General features: G+C 37.4%; 2 protein-coding genes and 1 long non-coding RNA gene across 14 annotated transcripts in view; 2 read left to right on the plus strand and 1 right to left on the minus strand.

Annotated features, from left to right (window-relative positions):
- The window catches only part of DEF6 (DEF6 guanine nucleotide exchange factor), a 49,728-nt gene extending 41,538 nt beyond the window's left edge, over positions 1–8,190 (plus strand). Inside the window, exons 8-11 of the mRNA XM_039339541.1 lie at positions 1,042–1,208; positions 1,950–2,148; positions 6,457–6,547; positions 7,000–8,190. Coding sequence (XP_039195475.1) covers positions 1,042–1,208; positions 1,950–2,148; positions 6,457–6,547; positions 7,000–7,226 — 684 coding nt within the window. The 3' untranslated portion in view covers positions 7,227–8,190. The remainder of the gene's footprint in view (positions 1–1,041; positions 1,209–1,949; positions 2,149–6,456; positions 6,548–6,999) is intronic.
- A 3,578-nt stretch (positions 8,191–11,768) lies between these two features.
- Positions 11,769–20,973, plus strand: part of PPARD (peroxisome proliferator activated receptor delta) — a 53,175-nt gene continuing 43,970 nt past the window's right edge. For 3 of the 12 annotated variants that reach the window (XM_039339619.1, XM_039339612.1, XM_039339637.1), the window contains exon 1: positions 11,778–11,923. The gene's annotated coding sequence lies outside the window, so the exon portion shown is untranslated. The other 9 variants (XM_039339606.1, XM_039339582.1, XM_039339590.1 and 6 more) reach the window with 6 other exon arrangements.
- LOC120306430 overlaps positions 12,309–20,973 on the minus strand; it is a 40,056-nt gene continuing 31,391 nt past the window's right edge. The window contains exon 3 of the long non-coding RNA XR_005556282.1: positions 12,309–15,042. This is a non-coding gene — a long non-coding RNA (uncharacterized LOC120306430). The remainder of the gene's footprint in view (positions 15,043–20,973) is intronic.

Below are 20,973 nucleotides of genomic sequence, written 5' to 3' on the forward strand. Positions count from 1 at the left end.
TACCTGTTTTGCACAACTAGACATATAGATTCAGCTTTAACACTGGAGGTTCCAGGAACCTCAGTGAATAAGAGCATCCTCCATCAGCTTTGATTGGTCTTACTATTACAGATTCTCTTGGACAAAGATAACTCTGCCACAAGAAATTCAGTTCCAAATTCAGTTACTGCAAAGGGCAATATATGTGGGTTTGCCTTGTGGCTTTAAAGAGGTTGCAGCTATAATAGAAATCTGTGACTCAGCAGAGTCTCTTACTGGGCGCCAAAAACTGAAGATTGTGCGCTAGTAGCTGATTTGCTGCTCAATCATTTTCAAGGATGTATTGCTGTTTGTTAGGCCTAAATAGATCATGAAAATATTATATTAAGGAATCCCTAATTTCCATGTAGGTTTCTTAGGCCTTTTCACTGTAAGAAGAAATCCTGCTAATTGTTCTGCTGAATGCTAATATTGAATCAGTTGTCGAGTATAGGTGGCCATTCTCTTGTAGAATAAACTTCCAATAGATTTTAAGTTGTGCCCCACTGTGGGCTGTTTACATTCAGCTTTAGAAACCTACTTACTCACCTAAGCGTTCTTATGATCTTATCAATTGCTGTTTTTAATGGTTTTTTTGATTTCAATAAGTTGTCGTATAACTGTTCTAAAACAATTCCTGCAGAAGATGTAACTAACATAATCTTTAACACGGACTTGATAGCACAATTTGATAAGTCATAACATTTTAATAAGTTTTGCACCAAATGATATATTTGGAACCATGACTTGTTTATATTTTTTTATATACATATCATCATTAGTGACTTATATCTGCCTTCTCATCATCTCCACCCATCGTTATAATCTAATGTGGAAGTTTAATGGGGGGGCTACATATGGAAAATAATAAAATTGTTGGTGTCCAGATAACACCAGAGACTTTACCAGTGACCAACTTTACCAGCTATTGCTGAGGACAAGGTTGCATTTAAGTAACTGCCTCCTGCTATTAGCAGGGATATAGTCTGGTTCCTCACTGCATTTACTTTACCCACCTGCAAGGCTCGGGCTTCCATGCAAGCAGAGATGGTTCTGAAGGAGGCAGAGGCGGAACGTCAGCGCAAGCGCATCGCAGAACTGGAAGACATGCAGCAACGACTCCAAGATGCCCTGCAGCAGGAGATTAAAGCTCGTCAAGACGAAGAGGCTGTGAGATATGAACAGGCCAGGTAGCATTGCTGAATGCCTAGATTTGCTTTCCTGAATAGTTCTAAAAGCACTGATATATTTGACTTCTGGGAGGAACTGGGTTAATAAGAAAGGCGAATAAGAAAAGACAAATGATTTTAATGACATAATTCTGAATATTTATGTATTGAATCTATTTCTACAACATTCCTACTTTGAAATATCTCAAAGGCAGCATATAATTATATATAGTTATATACATAATTAAAGTGAAGGAAAAGCATTGAAATATTAGCAAATGAAATGGTAATGAATAAAAAACATTAAATGTAAAAGATATGTAAGAAAAACATAAGATGAGAATAAGCTACTTTTCACAGGAAAAGCCTGAATGAAAAGGTGGGTCCTCAGGAGTGCTAAAACATGGGCATCTCTCAAATGCTAGGGTGTAAACATGGGTATCTACCACCACAGAGAAACTGCTCATTTGAAATAAGCAGAATAGAAATGGTGCAAGATGATACAGAGAAAGACCAGAGAAGAGAAGAAGCAGATGTGAATTCCTTATAATGAGAATTCTCAGCAAATTCCTTCTCCCTCACTTTATGATGCCATAAGTGACAGTTCCCAGAGAGGAGGCAATCTGTTCCTTTTGCAGAGCAGAATTACTAATTTCTTTCATAGTGTTATGGGCTGGTTATGAATCATAGGACTAATTCAAACTTTTGATGCTAAATCACTCACAGAATGAGAAGGAATTAAATCCTGTGTAATTTTGTTAGATTGCTGGCAGAGGAGGAGGAAAAACTGAAGCAGTTGATGAAACTGAAGGAAGAACAGGAAGAATATATTATCAAGGCTCAACATGAAAAACTGGCTCTCAGGCAAGAGATGGAAAACAAGAGCAAGTTTCTGGAAGAAACTAAACTTCAGCTAGAAGAAGTCAGATTTAACAGGGAAAGGATGGACCAAGATGTTATGGTAAGCACTGGAGCTGTGCCTGTTTTTTCTTCTTTTGAAGAGTTTTTATTAATGCCAAGGGTTTTTATCCTTATTTCATACCCTATGGCAGCAATTCCCAACCTTTTTGACACCAGGGACCACTTTCATTGAAGACAATTTTTCCACAGACTGCGGGGGGGGGGGGCGGTTAGGAGCATGCAACCTAGATCCCGTGCACACAGTTTTGCTTGCCCATAGCTCATCTCCAGCTGTGTGGCCTGGTTCCTAACAGGACACAACCCATACTGATCCATGAGCCAGGGGATGGGGAGCCCTGCCCTGTGAAACATGTTATTCCCAGCGGTGAGGCAAGCCTCAACTCTTCTGATTTTCCAGAAGAGTGTTAAGATGTAAGCATGGGGGTCTAAAAGTATGATGCAGCTTTAAGGGTGGCTGGTGGCCTAAGGACACTCCCATTCCCTTGTTAACCTCCTAGACTTTTGAATTTTGTAAATTGATCTTTATCTCTATTTGGAAGTTTAATTCTGTTTTTAATTTGTGTTTTTATTCGTGTATTTATGTGATTTTATTACAAGCTGTAAGCTGTCCAGAGTCATTTAGATGAGATGGGACGTGTAGAAAACAAACAAACAAATAAAGGCAGACTTTCCATGTCATTTTATATTACTGTAACTAACATTTCCATTAAAAAAACTTTGCTCAAATTGAAAAAAATGAGATTACCACTGATATCAAAATACTCTTAGATTTTACACTTGTGATCTTACAAATGCTGTTGCTGGTTTTATTATGCTATTAAAAGGACCAAAAGGCCAACTTAAAGCAGGATTAATTCCTCTTCTATATAATAAATAATATTTATTTTTTAAAATATTTAAATATTTTATTTTATTTTAAAATATGTTGTTTTATTATTATTTTTATTTTTAAGCATTAATTTACTGTCAATTAATTTATGGAATCTAAGCTAAAGAGTCCCCAGGCAGAGAGCAAATACACTATAGAAAAGACGATCTCAGATGCATACCTCCACTGTAATTGAATGAACAGACAGGAATTTCAAAACCAAACTTTGTAAATAGTTGTCACATTGATTCAGTTGTCAGTCAGAATGATGCATGTTGATTTATATATTTAAAAATGTGCAATTTAAAAGTATTGTTGTAGAAGTTTTAATTGATTCAGTAAGATTGATATCATTCATTGAATTGATTTAGTGAAACTATTGGAATCAATGCTTACAAATCTACTAAATTCTGCTATTTTTCTAGCCACATCATGGAACCCACTACTTCCTTGGTACTTTCAAGCACCATTGCTACAAATATTTTTTATTTATTTGCATAACTAAATACTTAAAGTACAGGGGTTTTTTGAGAGGGGCAAGGGATAAACTGAGAAGTCAGAAACAAATGTTCCAGAAAAAGATTACAGTCAAACTGCCTCCTATTATGTCAAGAAATATGCATGGATGCGTTCATGTTAATCATTAGGAGTTGAGCTCTAATCATGGAAGGTGATTTTACTTTAATTTCACTATGAATTGACAGTATTATACCACTAGATGGCATGCACTAACCTGTTATTCTGCTTTTAAAAAAATAAAAATAATAATATGCCAAGATCTCAGGAAATCAGAAATCTTAAAAAAAAAAAATCATCCTCTTAAACAGATTTGGCCATTTAGTCTTTAAAATTTAAAATAATTATTTAAAAGTCATTTTAATTTTAATGTTTGTGTTTTAGGGCTTACAGAGCATGAAACTGGGAAATTGTGCCCTTCACTTGAAAAGGTTGCATTATTCCATTCAAGAACAGTTTCAGATTTCTTTGCATAGTGTCTGCTGCATAGAATTAAAGAACTGTAGCAAAGCATACTTACAGATACTGTAAATGTGGCTGCAAATTGAGGCAGAAGATCAGATTTTTCTTAATGCTGATCCAAAATAGGTAACCTGATCTAGTGTCAGCCCTTCAAGGGAGACCCAGATGAGACCCACACTCCACAGGATGATTAGAACTATACTTTATTGAAACAGAGCTATACTAATAGAATCTTGCAAGTCTGTTGTACTTCTGCATCCCTCCATCTTCAGTGAATCAGGAAGGAGTCTTAGAGTCTCTTCTTAATACTACCAGCTTTCCCAGAATTTAAAGAATGCTTCATTCCTGTTTATTTACATAATGATTTCTGATTATTTGCTTCAAGGCTGTCTCCCTGGCTATCTACAGCTGGTTACTTATATCATCTGATCTCACCATCTTGGCTTCACTGTGTGAATAAAAAAAAACTCATCAGAGCTCAACACAACCCTACTTTTAATTTTCCTGATTTTGATTTTATTACACATTGAGGGGCTGGTGATCAGCTTTAAAGTTTCAGTTTCGAAATTGCTTGCTTTAAATAGAATTTGCCTGCCCAAATTATGTTGGTAGAGTAGTATTTCTCAACCGTGGCAGCTTGAAAAGGTACGGACTTCAACTGCCAGAATTTCCCAGCCATAGAGGGTGCTTGATCAGAATTCCATTCCTCATGAGATTTGACCAAAGGAGACAAAGGTGAACCCTCTCTGCAGATACTCCTAACCCAGTGATGGCAAACCTTTTAGAGTGCCCAAACTGCAGCCCCAAACCCACTTATTTATCACCAGGTGCCAGGTGGGCGTGGCTGTGGGGGTCATGGCAGACTGGGTGGGTGTGGCCAAGGTGGGCGTCGATGTTGCTCATGAGGAGGGATGCCTGTGGGGGCCGGGCAGGGTTCGGGGAGATACAGGGGGTCTCTGGCAGGTGGAGCAGTGGGCAGGAGGCTCGTCCTGTGTGGTGAGGTGAGGCAGGGGCCGGGGCAGCTACTGCCTGACACCATTGACCCCGCACACAGAGGCAGCGAGCGCATGGGGGCCAACAGTGTCCATCAGCAGCCACAGCCTGCCAGCCCATTGACTGGCACACTCTGGGGCTCCGCAGCCCACCACCAGAAGTTCAAAGAAGCCACCTCTGAGCTGGACAGATGGCCGACAGCTGAGGAGGCAATGCAGTGGGTTGTGCCCGGGAAAAGGAGAGCATGCAAGGACAGGAGGGATGGGACAGGGGGGAGGGAAACCAGCCATGCTGAGATGCATTTGGCCACGTGGGACCTCGGCGAGTTAGCGGGCGGCTGGTTGAAGAGGGACGGTTGCCATCTCTGGGGCATGGCGCGCATGCCCACAGAGAGGGCTCTGAGTGCCGCCATAGGTTCACCACCACTTTTTTATTTCATCCTAGCAACCAGTGTCCTTGGATTTTTCCCACTTTCCCCCTCCCTCTGAAATGCTTCTCCCAAAGTATGCATGTTTCAGAGTTGTGCCTGGATTAAACATGTCTATTCATGGACCATTCAAAGCTAGCTGTTCTCTGCATGGACTGTTTTGTACATATCTACTTAAATATCTTTGTTAAGAAAATATTTCAAGGTTAAAAAAAATGTGAGAAAGAAACAGAGCGCTTTGCTCTTTGCCATGACCACTTCCCTCAGGACAATTCTCCTTGTGCCTTAATGGGGCATTTTCTATCTACAAATTGCAAAACAGGGAGTCCTGCTCTTTCTCTGTTTCCCTTCTTAATAGATATTCTATATATTTTTTAAAAAAAACCTAGAGAAGAAATAATAAAATAACAAGATATTACAATTAGCTGTTAACTATTTGTCTCCTGTGAAATTCTGTAATACAATTTTTTATAAAATCTCGTCTGAAAAAACCTGAGAATTGTATCCCAGAGTTTGTGATGATCTTTCAAGGAGGCAGCCTTTTTTGATATAATGCTGGCACTTATAACATGTTGCCTCAAGAAATTCCTACAATTTCAGCTTTTTCAGTCCTTTTCCTGTTAGCCAGAAGTGATTACAGAAAATGCTCTTAATTGATTAATTATTTCTTCATGTAACATTCTAGGCCACTTTCATTTTTCAGTAGAAGAAAATATATATAGTTCAGGGTTTTACTGTGGAATCCTTGTTGCTTTTGTTTACTTGCAGACATTTCATTACCCAACTAGGTAACATCATCAGTGTGAGTGAGTGTGGGGTTTACTCCCTGTTTATATATAGCAGCTTGCCCTTATGATAGGGGTGTAGTTTTCTCCTTAGTAAATTCCTTGATAACAGTATTGTTTTCTGCTTAATTGTATTTTTGCTGCTCGATATAATAACATTTTTTTTCAGTAGGTGTGATGACTGCATTCAGTTGATTTATAATTCATTAGGTGTTTACCACTTTGATTACCTAGAAATTACACAGATTTTAAACAGAGATAGCACCCAAGTCTCTTTTTTTTCCTCTTCCATTGCAGATAGCCCAGCAGAAGCTCCAGCAAGCCAGTACCAATGTAAAGCACTGGAATGTTCAGATGAACCGACTGATGCATCCCATTGCTCCAGGAGGTATGAGGGCAGAAGTATTCAGCTATGAAGCAAATTATACAACTGTAGCCAGATGCCTTGTTTCAGGCTTGCAAGTTAAGCACACACAAATTTATAATTATCTGGCTGCCAAGGAATAATCTTGCACTTTTTGAATAGACATTGTGTTTGTGTTTGATCTTCCTTCAGAATTTATGACCACAATTGTTTTAAAGATTATTTATTCTTCTACAAGAGAACAGATATCCAGGTTGGCGTCCAGCAATCTGGAATATTCCATTTGTTTGTATATTCTTTGCTATTATTTCCTACCATCGCTAAATTCTGCTTCAAGAGAGGCAGTTTATAATTTCTAAAACACATGCATTCTGTATACCTATGGTAATAATGATGGGCATATGCCTAGTAATTTGTCCCTTAACTTATGAAAATAAAAATTAATTTGCCATGTGTTTTTCTTTTCTGGTTTATAGAAAAGCGTACTATGGCTAGTGGAGGATTCCCTGGCTTTAATCCTGCAATCCTGTCCAAAAGAGAGTCATCTTTCAAATTGAAACAAAATCTGGAAAAAAAGAAATCTGATGTTGTGAAGAATGGGAGCAAAGAAAACATAAATGGAGAGACAGAGAAGCAGATGCAGATGTCAGAAAAAGATAATCCTGGTTCAGAAGTCCCTTGTTTAACTTCAGAAGAAAAATAATTCCACTGAATTGAAATTTAGGGACCAGAAAATAAGTGTCATGGCAGCTTAATGATTATTATAGTTTATAAATACTGAACATATGTAAAGATTGTATAGAGAAGACTTGTGATGTTCTCTGCAGCTAAGCCACACAGTATCCTGGCAGTTCGATTTGTATGCTAGTGTTGACCCTGAAATTCTGCACATACATATTGAAAAAGTATGATTTAAATATGGGATTACGGTTTCCCCAAAGCATACTCTGTTTGGTCTCAGCAGATGAAGAAGAGTTCTGGTAATGCTGTATCATATTATGGTATTAAAAGTTCTATCAGTTGGTGGCCACAAAGACTACTGCTGTAATATGCCAAGAATTGTAAAATATATTGTCTGAACAATTGAAATGTGTTATAACAATTGAGTCTTTTCTTTTTGGCAGTGTCATTAGTTAACCATGTCATTTAACTAACCTTGTATTAGTAACTTGAAAGGAAATAACCAGAGTTTATGCAGTGATTGTTGAAAATGTTATGTTCCTAATGTTAATGAGACAAATCAGCATTTAATAGAAAAGGTGACAAAGAAAGAAATTTGATGTTTGGTTTCATTACGCTGCTGATGTATTGCACTATATAATATAAACTTTTAAGCTGAATATTTCAGCTGCAGTTCCAAATTAAAATATCCTAACAAGTGACTTTCCAGCCTGAAGAGGAGAGGCCACTGTTTTCCTTGATAAGTGGCTCCCCCTTGTTTAAGTTTCCATAGCTAATATTGAGAAAAATGAATCTTAAGTGCCAGCTAAGAATTATTTTGAAAGACAGCAGGCAATGCAAAGCCAGATCTTATAACATTGTTACTATGTGTAAAGATAAAATTCTATTCCCATTTTAAAATTTCAGATTCTTCCTATTTAACTAAATCACAACAATCTGGAAAGTAAAATACAAAATAAACACAATTTTATTCCATTGTCATGTGATGGAGAAAGTTTCAGAGAGTATCTTTAAAAAAGTGGTGAGGCCACTGTTGCTTATAGCAAGGTATCCTTCTTTACATTGTTCCTTTATTGCTCTTATCCAGCAAGGTTTTGAAGCATGATGAAAATATTATAAAATGTTTTGAATCAGGACAGATACCATGTATATCCTATGAGTAATGATGACTTGATATACATCTATCAACTCTGAAATTGTTTCAGAGAAGTAGAAGTAATTATACTCTGAAATGGTCACATTAGGTGGCAGCAGCTAGCTGTTTTGGGCTGATTTTACAAAGACGAGAGTCTGATCTGGTTAGGATTTTGATAGGAGTTCATCACCCATATAAGAAGAAAATGAAGAAAAGGGAAGTATTGTACCTCATAAATGTAGACTTAGTATCTACTACAGGTGAAATGGTAAATACTTTCCATTTTTAGGGAGAAAAACTTTGACACGGTAAATTATAGGAAAGACAATTTCTGATCTAATGTTCCCCTCAGCATATTAACTTTATAAGTGCAAGGATAACCCTACTTTAACTTGGTATAAAATAGATTGAGAAATGAGTCTGCTCATTACAGGTAATTGTGATGATGATGATGAAATGGTTGCTAGTATATCATACAACAGTGAATCGAATTTTGCAGCATTTTAGGTCTCTTTCTTTTGTGTTTGTCCCTCTCAAATAATTCAAAATGTGTGGTAATTGCTATGTAGTCTCTTCTGCTTAATTTTCCTTTCTATATAATATCTCCATGTTACAAATATGTGGAATTTGGCAGAAGCCTGTCCTTTTTCCTATAGCATCTTTCAATTGCAAGGTTTCTGATATTGCTTTGGTGGCTGAAATTTTGCTCGCTCGTTAAGCTTCTCAATGGCTAGGCTAAAATATTGGCTAATTCATGCTTAATGTGTTTTGTGAATCCAGAGAATATTTACCTAAACAGTTGGATTAATTCAGTAAATCATGTTTCGGTTAGTATGTTATGTGAATGTAGCTAGTGTTAGTCAAAATTTCAATAGATAAATTAAGTCAAATGTAGTGGAGAAAAAAATTATTGGAATAGAAGCTTAATTACAGATTACCATATCAAATTCTATAAACCAGGAGTGATTAACTTTTTGATGAGACAAAATGTGTTTTGGGGGAACAAGGACTGTAGTGGGTAGAATAATGATGTACAATGGGAGAGATGATGATACAAAGTGGGAGATAGTGCTTCATTTGACAGGAATTTTCTTTGGTTTGGGAAGGTAAGTATTTGGAAGGTTATTTTACTATGTAATCTATTTCAGGAATTAGAAAACACAAATATATGTTTTATATTTAAAAACAGGAAATTGTGAAATATATTTGTTACTGTCTGGATAATTTTGGTTTAGTCATATAGCAACTACTACATCATGCTGTAAAAGAGTCTGGGGTCCACAAAAGAGTTTGGTGTGATATTGTGAAGTATTAGTACCACTTTATAAAGCCTTAGTAAGGCCACATATGGAATATTGCATCTAGTTTTGGTCACCACATTACAAAAAAGATGTTGAGACTTTGGAAAAAGTGCAAAGAGCAACTAAGATGAATAAAGGCCTGGAGATTAAAACATATGAAGAACAGTTGCAGAATTTGGGTATGGCCAGTCTAGAGAAAAGAAGATTAGGGGGGACATGATAGCAGTATTCCAGTATTTGAGGGGCTGCCACAAAGAAGAGGGGGTCAATTTATTTTCTAAAGCACCAGAAGGCAAGACAAGAAACAATGGATAGAAACTAATCAAGGAGGGAAGCAACCTGGAATTAAGGAGAAACTTCCTAACATTGAGGACAATTAACCAGTGGAATAGCTTGCTTTCAGATGTTGTGGGTGCTTCATCACTGGATGTTTTTAAGAAGAAACTGGACAGCCACTTGTCTGAAATGGTATAGGATATCCTGCTTGATCAGGGGGCTGGACTAGAACACCAAGGTCCTTTCCAGCTCTATTCTGATTCTGATATGCAGTCACATTACTGCAGGCTGCTCATGTGTGCTATGGTCAATATAACCTGAGTAGTAGCCAAGTGTACCTCCTATACCTACTGGTATGCAGTATTTTCTTTCAAATCCCAGTTTGTGATTAGTTATTTAAGAAAAAATACTGCATTCTTGCATATTAGTATAGTTTTCAAAGTGGCCAGTCAAACAACATGCAACAAAGAGCAAAAATATTCCCATAAAGTAAAACTCAACTCATTTTTTAAGAAACTTGTGCCTGTAACCAGAAAAGAAAAGAAAACTGAGGACCAGGTGAATTTTCCGAAGAACTAATGTTCCATAAAGAAACTTTCTCACTAGCTACTGGTACTTCAGAATTTCAGCAGATGGGTGTGTGAAAAATATGACAAGCTAATTTGTGAAGGCTAATTACAGGATTTTAGTTGCTTATGTATGTGGTTAAATTGGTTTAAGTCATTTTATTTCCAAGGTTTTTAAAGGAATAATTCAGAATTTTTTTTTCTATTTGACTGGGCAGAATCTGAGAGACATAAACTGGTTTTGTAGTAGAGCACAATTGCTAATTCTATTTCACATAATTGAAGTACAGTAAAACTGCATCCCAAGGAAGCTTTATTAAATCCAATTTAGGCTAACAATTCTTTTTTAAATTCAGGACTGTAAACTATTATTAATCACTACCCCAGTTACCAAGCTACATTCTGGAGTCTAGAATAATTTAAGAATATCCAGACCTTTTATTAAGCTGCGAGACCCTGGGCCATTCACTCTCTCTCAGCTATAGGAAGGAGACAATGGCAACCCACTTCTGAAAATCTTGTCAAGAAAACTGCAGGGACTTGCAGCTAATGCATGGGAAATGTCAAGTAAAACATCTACAGAGGACCCGGATGGTGGAGGCTAAATTTAAAAAATCACGTTTTCAAAATAACTAAAAATCCGTATTTACACAGCACAAGAGGAAAAAATCAATAACAGTTGAAAATGTCACTGCAACAAACTGCTATTAGGTGTGATTTTTTTTTCTCCGAAATTTTAAATCTCTTTGGCTTTATCTTCCCAAATTCCTGGTGATGGGAATTGTGTAGACAACTGTATCTAGGGAACTCTATTTCGGGGTGCTTGTTATAAATTACTGCAATAAAAATGAAAAGCCGACTTGAAAAATTACTCTCTCTGCCCCGTAAATAGCTGCAGGTCCCGAAGTGCCAACTTGAATTCCGAGACTCCTTTTGCACTACTTTTAACACAGCTGGCTCGTTGGGGACTGCCTGCTTCATTTGTCAGCGACAATTGTGCGGAACCGATTATGCTTAGGAAAGAGCCGAGCGCGTCTCTTAACCCTGGTTGAGCAATCTCTCCTCCCTCAGAGAGTCCTGTGACACGCGCACGCACAGGCTCAAGAACGGCGCTCTGGTGAAAGAAGAAGCCCCGGTCCCGGAGGAACAGCGGGGGAGCAGGAGGGGGGGCAGAGCTGACTTGATTGCGAGAAGCAACCCTTCCTCGTAGAAGGCGGGAACAGGCTTGGGCTGTCGTCGTGGCGATATGCTAATGTCGCCCTCGGCCCGCTAGTGAGCCAATGGGACCGAAGTGCGCGGTAGCGTCAGGCTCAGCCTGCGTGACGTCGGGAGGAGTGAGTCTGCTGCTGCTGTTGTCGGCCCGTGGGACGGGGGAGGGCGTGAATGACAAAAGTTCTGCGGAGCGTGTGACCCGGGAGTGTGGGCGCCTCGCTGCCGGCAGGTGAGGTACGGGTTTACCCAGGCAAACTTGGCGTGAAGAGAGCCGCAAAGAAGGCGGTGCTCGCTCGGTATTTCGGATTCGGCGTGGTGGGCGGCTGAGGTATCGTCGAGTGGCGTTTGCGGGCGCTTAGAAGGCCCCAGAACCTCGCACAAGACTGTGGGCGCCGACCGCGTCCAGCCCCTGCTGAGCGGAACAGTCTCAGGTTTCGGTCCGGTCACTTGGCTTTGCGTCCACATTGTGGCGTCGGCCGCCTCCCTCCAGCCTTGAGAGGTCGCTGGCCTGATGCTCGCTGGCCGGTGAAATCGGGTACATGAGCGGCCGCGATTTCCAGTCGCCTGCCCTCTAGCTCCGGAGGGGGACCGCGGTAAGCGCAGGATCCGGGACGAGCGCTGAAGGGATCGAGCAAAGGCAGAGCCTGTTTCTTCTTCTCAAAGCGGTGCGGTAAATGGAAGTGCCGGCAAGGATGCCCTGAGCGTGGGGACCGGAGAAGACAGGCGATCCTTTTTTTTTTTTTGGAGGGTCGCCGTCTCTTGGCCTGGTGGTAAAGCGGACGGGACTCGGGCCTACAGTGTTGCCTAAAAAGAGCACAGGTTGACCCAGCCTTGCTGCCCCTTCAAAGGGTTCTGCCATCTAGGCATGGCAGGCATAAAGGCGGGAATGTAAGCAACCACCTGAGTCCTCTAGGTTTCTCTGCATGCCCCTTCAGGGGAAGACAAGAACAAGGTATTTTGCTGCCTCAGGTAGAAAGGTGGATGGTTGCAAGGTCAGGCAGTTATTTAGGTATTGGAGGTGGAAACTACCATAAATATCTTCTCTCCCATTGATAATACAAAGTACAGTGCTCATAATAAATAACATACTGTTATCTTTTCGAAGCAACCATAATTGACTCTGAGACAGCTGATGATCCCAGCCTGCCCTACTGAAATTCCCAGAGAAGAGGACAAGCAAACAGAAATAAGCATCACTCTTCTCCGTTGTTACTGAGCTCAGTCTTTCCCATTATGTTGTCCAGAGCAAAGAGTGTGATGCCACCTCTGCTCATATGGTTTTATACTTCATTGAGATAGGGCATGTTTTTGACAATCTACTCTCAAATTTTGAAATGATTGGGATTGGAGGAAGAATAGGAAATGAGAAGATAAAACATAGGTTTTCCCTTTCTGCTTTTCCTCTTTGACCCCATAAGAGAGAACACATGTTCAGTTTAAAATGGATGCCTTAACCTTCATATGTATAATTGTATATATAATTATAACTAAAGTGAATAGTATTTATTTTTTTAAAAGGTTGTCCTACATCAAATTGGAAGAAACTATCTGGTGACATTCAGATAGCAGCTATAAACCCAAAGCATAGCAGCTTTCACAATATGAAAATACACAGTTGTAGATAACTGAAATGTTTTATTTTGTTTTAAGCCTGATACAGTATTTTTTGTTTAATTAATGCCACATATCTCAATGATGCTACAGAATTGACTTTGAAAAACCTTTGTTATTTCTTCTCCTTGCCCAACTTTGAAGATAAATGCACAGTGTACAGTAAAGTCTAATAAATACAGTGCATCTCTATTCATATTAGTTCTAAAGAATCATTTTTGATTTTATTAAAAATATATTTTAATCCAATATTATTATGCTTTGCAGTTTTTAAGTTAAGAATTATGATAAAGTTATCTCTATGAATTTTTTAATGTCAAGAACATACAATTATAAAAAAAAAGTGATTAAGCTTGCTAATAGCTGTTTTGTGAAGTTCTTTGGTTGTGCAAGTGGATCACTTTGGCCATGTCTTGACATCATGTGTTTCTAAATGTTGATGAACTTCTAGGATTGTATGAATTATCTGGGTACGTATAAAGGTAATCAATATATCAGCTCTAGTGATGGACATGAAACGCATCTTGTTATTTTCAACAATCTCAGCACTTTTAATTAATATTTTAAAGATGTATTATGATTTTTTTTTCTCAACATAAGCTTGTGCTTTGTATATAAAGAATAGCAACTATAGGCTTTTAGAGAAGACAAAGCAGGTATGATTGTTACTGAAGACTTTTTCATTTGTTGCTGATTTCCATATGTTAATTTGTGGCCCACTCATAATTAATTGTTCGATAGATTTTTCATCAAATGTTCCACTTCGTAGACAAGTGAGTGCATTTATAGCTGTTGTTTTTCTTGTGTATATCTGTTCTAATTTGTTTGTGGTTAAAGTAGGTAAAACTGAAATTGCATATAAACATTTATATGAGAGCAAGTCCCAATGAATAGAGCAGGCTAACTTCTGTGAAGATAAGCACATAAAGCCATTATCTCAAGCATGTTTCCAGATGCATTGCTGCATAGCACTGCAATACAGTAATGACTTGGGAAATATTTGAAAGTTAGATCTGAAAAATGGTTTCCCCTGATTAAAAGTTGCTAACATAAAAATAATGAGATACCTCTGGAAGAGATGTATATGGGGGAGGTCTGGAAACACAGAGATTCCAAATATGGTTGCTGGTTTACTGAAACTTTAAATGCTAATATTTACACATCAGGACGTCTGAAGGGCATTATTACATTGAAGAAAACTGGTACTGGAACAAAAATTGCACAGGAAGGAATATGCTAAGCAAACATTTAGCTAGACATTGTAGTATTTCCTATTTCTTTTTTTGGTTTAAGGAAATATTTTGTTTCCTTTGCATTGTAGTAAAGAAAAGAGAGAGAACAAAAAATCAAGTGCCAACCTAAAGAGTAATGGAGTTCTAATAGTGCATGGTGTGTGTAGGTGTGTGTGTTTGTGGTCTTAGTAGGAATCTGGACTCAAAACTAAACAGAGTTGGGCTGGTTAGTATGTGAATGAAAGATTACCAAGGAATATCAGGGCTTTAAACCAGGTTGGAAAAAACAAACAAAATGAAATAAAACAATGACACAGAGCTGTTAAGAAAATTATATTTTTTTGCCCAACTGGTCACCAGAATTGGAGCTTAATTTGAGGACATCTTTATCTTCTGCCTTCTCAGAGTGCATTCCAGTGCTTGAAGTAACACTCTAGTCATCAAAGGTTATTAAACTATTCTCTCAAAATTATGCAGAATCTCCAAATATCCAAAAGTAGGTCACCTATTTTCATAATAGAAAAGATGCAGGAATCAGTTGAGCAAAAGTAAGTTAATGAACAGAACTAAAGGGTTCTATTTTCTTTCCCAGTAATAGTTGCAACAGATAATTTCAAGAACTCTCCTCTGACTAAAAACCCTATGCTTCATTTTATTTATGTATTCATATAATGATTAACAGGAATAAATATGTAGTAGGTTTGCAAAGATGAATGTCTCATCTTGTGCTTGATAACATGCAAAATAAAGTATTGGGACTATGATGAAGTTGAGATTCCTATTTAAAATGTAGTTCATCTTAATGAAGGAGATGCTGATATAAAAATATAAATAGGTTTTGAGTGAGATTGGAAATATTTGTCCTGTCAATTGCCCAAAATAAAATATTCTAATAATACAGGTAAAACTCGTTTGTCATGGGTTCCAAGGCTGAAGTTTAACCCACATTATTTTTTCTAGTCTAGTAAATGACTAGTATCTGAAAATAAAGGTTTTTTTCCTCTCTTGAATTTTGTCAGCATCTTAAGAGGAGCATTGTCTACTAATTTCTAGATTACATAGTTCAAAGGAAAGCAGTTGCACAATAAAGAGGTTCATGCAATTATAGAATGTGGATTGCAACCATGCAAGCTCATTGAGTGACTCTGAGTCAGTACTTCTGTTTCAGCCCAATGTACCTCACAAGACCATTGTTGTAGAATAAAATAGGTTTTATACTGCATTTAGATGTACATGCATATCAAATTTTTTAAAAAGTAAATATAACATTTTACCCCCCCCCAAAGCAACCTTCAGTTTAAAGCGTACATTTAAAATATTTTCCTCTTCCCATACGTGCAATGTGTCTGTTCTCTTTGCAGTTACAACCTCCAAATATTAAAGATACCCATCCTTGCTTTGATAAACTGTTGACAAAATTTAATTAAGAATGTTTAGAAATCACTGAAGTACTCCCAATAATGTCTCCAGAGCTTGTCATCAGGGAGATTTTACTCTCCTTTGAAAGAATTGTATAGATCTCAAGCTTTAGGAGATTAGATCAAATGTTGATGTAGATTTTTTTTGCCCCAATTTGTTTCTGTTATATTTGAAAAAGCTGTAATAGTTTGATCTGAAAAACTATAACTTGGGGCTAGAACAGCTTAGGGGGTATTGGATACTTTTGTTTATTTATTTAACATATAGCAAACATACGATATTAAACAAAAATAGTTTTGTTTAATATCAGTGTTTGTGAACAAAAGGTATTTAAATCTATACATAATTTCAGCGCTTAGTAGTAAAGGATGTAGTCTTGTTGGAGTGTGGAGAGGTTTATTTAATAAAAAATAAGTAATGAAGAATGGCTATTTTAAAATTTCCCCTTGTATATCTTAGTGCAGTTTAATAATTGTTTTCAACTAGTGAACTTTATTTAATCGCTGTCATATATTCCGTCTTAATAATGTTACCAACTACTGACCTATGGAACCTTTTACTTTTTCTCTTTTATAGTTTCTTTGTCTTAGTCCCCATCAGAACCTTCATTTTGCTTAACTTATAAGACTGAAAAAATGTCTAGAAAAACACTTAATTAAATTTTCTGACATTTTTCTTGATGCTAATATATTTTTGTATTGTACCTTTTAGTTTAAGACCATTTTCCTCCCTGATGAATAGGAATCCTCTTATCTGGACAGTTGTCTTACATCTATTTAAAAAGTAGCAATACAACACGCCCCCCCCCCCCAAATTGCTAATTGGTATTTTTTGGAATTTTTTTCTGTTACACATACACATACAGTATTGTGCAAAAGTCTCAATCTTTTTGAGCTTTAGCATATCTTAGCCTTTTCACCCTGTTTCCCTTGCACAAACGTGGTTTCTTGATTGCTGCCTTTCTGCAGAGACCATTCCTGATGAACTTTTTCAGACAGTAGAAGGGTCAACTTGGCATCCCAATAAAGCTGTCAGATTCTGACCTAGGTCTTTGCTGGACTCTCAAGGAAGAAACTGAGGAACTTCTCATCAGAATTTGAAAGTTTCCTTAATCTTCCAGTCCTATTTTTTTTTTGTCCTTGACCTCTCCTGATTCTCCAGATTTCTTTATAACAGCATGAATACCACATCCTGATTTCCCTTTGAGAGTAGCCTTGCTGAGGCAAAAGTATGGTTTTATCTCTGTCAAATTCTGTGATCTTTGGCATTTTGATTGGAGTGATGTGATTGAAAGTTGGTTTTATTAGCAAAGTGCCAATGAATTACTCTCATACAACATGTGACTATACTGTATGTAATGCTCAAGAATGTCTTGCACAAACTGGTCTAATAGACCTTTTTGCACAGCAGTCATTTTGCCCTGAAATAATAGGGTACATACAGGTGTTAGTAATAATAGTACTTAGGGTTCCATTGCATTTAGATTTATGGGAGCTAGTTATCTGCTGTTGCTCTAGCATAAGGGAAGGTCACACTACATATTTGCCACTTTAGCCTATAGACGCTGTTTTTTCTGTTTTTTTTCTGTTTTTGAATACTGCATACAAATTTCCTATATTTTCTGGTTGTATTCTAATAAGGAAGCTGAGACATAATTATATATGTTCATTATATCATTACTACAATAGCAAATCTAATGTTAACCTAAGACTTTTGCACAGTACTCTCTCTCTCTCTCTCTCTCTCTCTCTCTCTCTCTCTCTGTGTGTGTGTGTGTGTGTGTAAGATCATCATCATCATCATTTTAGCCATTGTCTATCCACTGCAGGATGAAGGCCTCTTCCACATCTTTCCAACCAATACAGTCCTGAGCTTTCTTTTGCCAATTGGGCCTGCAATATTTGCTGATGTTGTCAATCCGCCTTGTTTTAGGTCTCTTTCATGGATGCTTTTTATCAAGTGGGATCAATTCTATGACTGCCCTGGTCTACCTGCTATCAGTTCTTGCTGTGTGACCAGCCCATTTCCATTTCAATTCTTTTAGTTTCTTGATGGTATCGTATACTTTTGTTTGTTCTCTAATCCCTGTGAAGGTCTTTCTATTTTGTCTTATAATGCCGAGCATGCATCTTTCCATGGCTCTTTTGCGCCACTCATAGCTTTTGTATTGATTGTGAGGTTAGTATCCATGTTTCACCAACATATGTTAGAGCGGGTAGCACACACTGATCGAAAACTTTTCTCTTCAGGCATGGGGAGAGGTTGTTCTTGAAAATTATGCTTGGTTTGCCGAATGCCTGCCAACCACATTTAGCACGCAATTCAATTTCCTTTATTGTATCAACTTCCACTGAGATCCATTGGCCAAGATATATGTAGTGGTCTATTGGGTCTAGTTCTTCCCCATATATATATTTTTTTCTTTCTTTGGTGACTTTATTAAACATAACCTGTTTTTTTTTCAGATTTATTTGTAAGCCAAATGGGTGTCCTGCTTTGTGCAGCTCTTGTATGTGTTTTTGTAGCTCCTCTGGGTCTTGTGAGAAGAGAACAACACACACACATAAACATACACACATATCTCCTGTTATAGATGCCAGTGATTTACAGTATCACCATTTTTAACTTCTATTATATCATGATTTTTCAGGTTTCAAGTTATACTAGAAGTTCAGATTATGTGCCACTCTAAACTTTTATCCCAAACCTCATTCTAAAGTGCAAATCTGGACTGATATTTGTAAAGATGATTAATGTATTATACTGTAGTCCATTTATTGGCTAGTACAGGGGTAGGCATCCTTGGTTCTTTTATGACTCTTTTATGCTATGCTGACCCAGGAATTCTGGGAGTTGAAGTCCATGAGTCATAAAAGAGCTAAGGATGCCTACCCCTGGGCTAATAGCTAGTATGTTGTTGTTTTTAAGTAAGATTAACTTGAAAGATCCATATGACAAAGTGCTGAATATTAAGTTCTATAGAGATGTGCAGTGATCTTCATTCAGAACACAAAATGTGATTTGCAATATGTATGGCCCTGATATATCATCTCTAGCGTGAACACCTTACAGAAGCTGTATTTTTTTCTGAGCTTGGCTGGCTGCCCTCCACTGCTAATGCACATTTGGTTTCAAAATGTTCTGATAATATTACATAGTACTACATACTATTCTGGCATGATCTGTAAATCCAGATCTTTGTGTAACCCTAATGTTCAGCACAATGGAAACCCCTGGCTATTGCACATCTGTAGTTCTAGGATTTAGTCATACTTTTTCAGAATAGATTAGTAGCTAATTTTCTCTCTGATAAGCAAGGAATTAACAGATTTGCTTGATTTTTATTTAGTCAATGTGTAATTTACCTTAATTTAAAACTTGTTATATATATTTGTAACTGAAGGTGCTTTATTTAAAGGTGGGGTAAATATGGGACGTTGAAACTATGGTATGTAATCTTGAGAGAAGCTGAAAGCTTCACTGTAATATGTTGCTTCTGTGTTTTAACCCTAGTTTTTGGGGAGGGTGTTGGGTAGAATAAAAAAAACCCATTTACTTCCTATAAATAATTATTTAATTGTTCTACTACTGTTACAGTATGATATAAAATATTCAAACTATTCCATTTTCTTGTAGGAAATATTTTTATCAATTTGTTATAAAATTAGTAACTAATAATGTGCCACAAGTAAGTTACACGGGGTTCCATATTGAGGTAATTTTTGTAAGGTAATTTGTTTTTCTTATAAAATAGGAACTCAGTTAATGTTCATTAATCATGGTTATAATTATTGACTTATGACTTAAAATGTGTTAAACCATTAGGGCTTATTTAAAAATGTAGTTAATGAAATGTTACTATAGTAGTGGCTACAGTATTGATATGCAAAGAGAAGATACTGTGGATTGGGGTAGAGATCAATCAGGCTGTATTTACCTGAGAGAAAGCCCATTTAAATACAAAATCATTTTTAATAAATATATACAGTATAGGCTATCACAATTGGAGCCTTGGGGAGCATTTTTTTCAGTGCCATTGTAACTTCGAACAGTCACTAAATGAACTGTTGTAAGTCGAGGACTACCTGTATTTTATCACTTTTTTCCTTTTTTTTTGTCATCAAGCTTTTGACACCTTGCTAGGCAACTGGTGGTACTCGGATATTGCCATATCCTAAAAGTGGTACAATGGGTGAAAAGGTTAAGAAGCCCTGTCTTAAGAGCATAGTTTCTTTTAAATAAGTTACATCTGCAATAATACAAAGCTGACATTTACACATAGAAGGAAAGCAAATATAGCTTGATTTAATAGAATAACAAAGTTGGAAGAGACCTTGGAAGACTTCTAGTCCAACCCTCCCCCTCCGCCTCTGCTCAAGCAGAAAACCCTATACCATTTCAGATAAATGGTTGTTCAGTCTCTTCTTAAAAACCTCCAGGGTTGGAGCACCCACAAATTCTGGAGGCAAACTGTTCTGCTGATTAACTGTTCTAGCTGTCAAGAAATTTCTCCTTAGATCTAGGTTGGTTCTCTCCTTGGTTAGTTTCCATCCATTGCTTCTTGTTCTGCCTTTGGGTGCTTTGGAGAATAGGTTAACTCCTTCTTCTCTGTGGCAGCTTTTTAGATATTGGAAGACTTCTATCTTGTCACCCCTAATTTTCTTTTTATTAAACTAGACATATCCAATTTCCGAAACCGTTCTTCATATGCTTTAGCCTCCAGTCCCTTAATCATTTTGTTCCTTTTCTCTGCACTCCTTCTAGAGTTTCAGCATCCTTTTAAAATTATGGTGACCAAACTGAATGCAGTGTTCCAAGTATAGCCTTACCCAGGCTTTATAAAGTGGTATTTAACACTTCACATAATCTTGATTCTGTCCTTAATGCAGCCTAGGACTGGGTTGGCTTTTTTGGCAGCTGCAGCACACTGCTTGTCCACTAGGACTCCAAGATTCTTCTTAGAGTTATTAGTATTGAGCCAGGTACCATCTACCCCAGGGGCCTGTTTGTATGTCCA

The sequence above is a fragment of the Crotalus tigris genome, unplaced genomic scaffold (assembly GCF_016545835.1).
Source record: "Crotalus tigris isolate CLP2741 ecotype Arizona unplaced genomic scaffold, ASM1654583v1 scf7180000017550.10884619, whole genome shotgun sequence".
In the NCBI taxonomy this organism is placed as follows: domain Eukaryota; kingdom Metazoa; phylum Chordata; class Lepidosauria; order Squamata; family Viperidae; genus Crotalus; species Crotalus tigris.